Raw genomic sequence first — 2,821 nt, forward strand, 5'->3', positions numbered from 1 at the left:
TTCTAGTCAAGAACTAAGTACAGAATTAATAAAGCATACCTGTCCAGCATAGACTAAAGCCAGTATTGCCCAAGCAGTGTTCACTGCATGAGCACGGTTACCTTTGATATTTTCATAAACCTGTTTTGTTTGACAATGAATAAAATATAAGTCAAGAGATGATAAATGCAGAAGCCCTTGCTATCCTAAAGAACTACTAGTATTGTATTAAAAATGAGCATGTAAAATACAAAAGAAATTATAAAAAAGCACGGTTGGAATAAGAAAGGTCCAAAAGAAATGACTAGCAAAAATCAAAAGAAAATGTCTCATATGCCGATTTCTTAGCAGCAATTTCAACAAAAAAAAACTAATGATTAAACTGTGTCCTTACCATGCAACCAAAACGGAAGGACCTAATGAACTAGAGGGCATATTGATTACCTGAGTTCTAATGGAGACATGGCATCCACCAGTAATAAGCTGCTTTGACAATAGGAAGTGGCATGCATTCTTGATGGAAGAGCTGTTCTCGTATGTTTTTCCAGCATCAACTAGTCCTTTAACGAAAAAGAAGGTTGAATAGGTGAAACATACACCCCAAGTGCCTAACCAGTAAAACAACTAAATGAGTTACTAATGTTAAAGTTTATTCCCTCTGTTTCAAATTGTAGGTTGTTTTACTTTTATCATAAGTCAAACTTCTTTAACATTGACCAATGTTATCGAAAAACGCACCAACATCTACAACATTTCTATAAACTTGGTCAAAAAAAAGTTTGAAAATTTTGACCTAGGACAAAACTGAAACTACATATAATTTGGAAAAGAGGGAGGTAGAGACAATTCTTTAAGGTAAGACAACAGATATTGCATTATGACAAACCATGAGCCGTCTTCTTGTTTCCAAATCTAAAGTTTGAAAGGTTCAACTCTCAAGTGTTTAAATAAAGCATATTTGAAATATACTTTGCAAAACTTATAAAAGGTAAACACTTTTCATGGGCCAAATCTCATTTGAAAACCCAGCCCAAAATTTCTTTTTCTTTTTGTTTCCTCTATTCAGCCCGGTCATTCTTTTCTTCAGGCCAAAAGGCAGCAGCCCACAAACCCCCTTCGCGCCTTCTTCGTTCCTCTGCATGGGCCTTGACCCATTCCCAGCCCAACAATCAGCCACCCGCCTCCACCTCTCCAACCTGGTCCTGGCCACGTTTGCACCAGCAGCACAGCCCACAACTGCCCCGCGCCCTCTCCCTCAGTCGCCGTACGGTTTTCTTGATTTGGATTTTTGGAATACGCAGCCACGGTAGTTTGCTGTATTTTTTTAGGAGTTTTTTTTTTAGTTTGCTGTATTTCATCCCTGAACCTGAATGGAAGTCGCTTGAATCTCCAACCCAAGAGATCGGATCCCCTACCTCAGAGACCAGAGATGGTGGCAGACTGGCAGGCAGCAGCTTGGCGCCTTCGCCTTCGCCTACCTCACTGCACTCGTAATCAGCTGGAGGGCAGTCTCGTCATTCCGGCAGCTCCTCCACCTGCCTTGCCTTGACCTTCCTATTCTTCCCCTACAAAGCACAGGGCCTTATCTGCTCTGCTGCTCTCTCCCTCCCCACCCGACGCGCCGCCTCCAATTCCAATCCGTGCTCTTGTGCCAAGTCAGGCAATCAAAGAGTCCAAAGATCCCAGCTTTCCCATGGCGGGCGGCGATCTCCCGCCTCCTCCTCCTCCCGAGGAGACGCCGCCGGCGGCGGCGGCCGAGGAGGACGAGGACCTGATCGAGATCGTGGAGGAAGGTTCGGGGCGGCTGGACATCACCCGGTACGTGGACCACGTGCGGGACCTGTCGGCGGGCGCCATCGCGACGTTCGAGGGCACGACGCGGGACCACTTCGCGGGGCGGCGCGTGGTGGAGCTCCGGTACGAGGCGTACGCGGCCATGGCGCGGCGCCGTCTGGGCGCCATCCTGCGGGAGGCCCGGTCCCAGCACGCGCTGCGGCGGCTGGCCGTGGCGCACCGCCTGGGCCCGGTGCCCGCCGGGGAGGCCAGCGTGTTCGTGGCCGCCTCCGCCACGCACCGCGCCGACGCCATGGAGGCATGCCGCTACGTCATCGACGAGCTCAAGGCGTCCGTGCCCATCTGGAAGAAGGAGGTGTACGACGACGGCGAGGTCTGGAAGGAGAACCGCGAGTTCTTGGACCGCCACGCCGGCGACACCCACGGCCATGGCAACGGCCACGGCTCGGCCGGTTGCTGCGGGAGCAAGGTCAGGGTCCAGGAGGCTTGATGCTGATGGATGGCGGCGCCCGGATTTCTCTCTCTTTCTGCATCGCGATCGCAATCCACGGGAGTGGGTGGGGATTCATGAAATCCGCTGTACAACTCGATCTCCGTTGACTTTTTTCCCTCCAGTTTTATTGCTGAGAGAGACTACTGCTAGTACATCTTGAAGTTGAAAGGCAGATATAGATGCATTGAGAAAAATCAGAAGTGATGAGGGAAAATAGTACAGTAAAGATTGTTTCCGAAGAATTCAGTTTGTTGGCCTATCTAGATTTTATATTTCTATATGCCTTGTACCAACACAACGTGGCGAAAATAACAGAAATTGCTGTACTCTTTGAGGACCCTTGGAATGCAGGAATTTCACCGAAATTATATAGAAAACTTTATAGGAAAATTTTCTGGATTCCAAAGGGGCATAACTATGGAATTGCTGAAAGCCGAGAACTGCATATGCTGCATATGATGATATGAAGAGGTGTTGATGTTGTAGTCTGAATCTGAAACTTGACAGGAGTTGTAACTGAAACAGAAACACGAGTGGGTGGTACTGCGAGGACGA

At 48.3% G+C, this 2,821-nt stretch overlaps 1 protein-coding gene across 1 annotated transcript; it reads left to right on the plus strand.

Annotated features, from left to right (window-relative positions):
• Positions 1 to 1,404: 1,404 nt before the first annotated feature.
• Positions 1,405 to 2,404, plus strand: LOC136462698 (molybdopterin synthase catalytic subunit-like). Its single transcript, XM_066461759.1, has one exon. It carries the CDS (start codon positions 1,673 to 1,675, stop codon positions 2,261 to 2,263), a length of 591 nt encoding a protein of 196 aa, XP_066317856.1. The 5' UTR covers positions 1,405 to 1,672; the 3' UTR covers positions 2,264 to 2,404.
• The last annotated feature ends 417 nt before the right edge of the window (positions 2,405 to 2,821 follow it).

This window comes from Miscanthus floridulus, chromosome 7, assembly GCF_019320115.1.
Source record: "Miscanthus floridulus cultivar M001 chromosome 7, ASM1932011v1, whole genome shotgun sequence".
Classification (NCBI taxonomy): Eukaryota; Viridiplantae; Streptophyta; class Magnoliopsida; order Poales; family Poaceae; genus Miscanthus; species Miscanthus floridulus.

Coding starts and splice junctions, on each gene's coding strand:
- LOC136462698 (XM_066461759.1), top strand. CDS start 1,673: ATGGCGGGCGGCGATCTCCCGCCTCCTCCTCCTCCCGAGGAGACGCCG.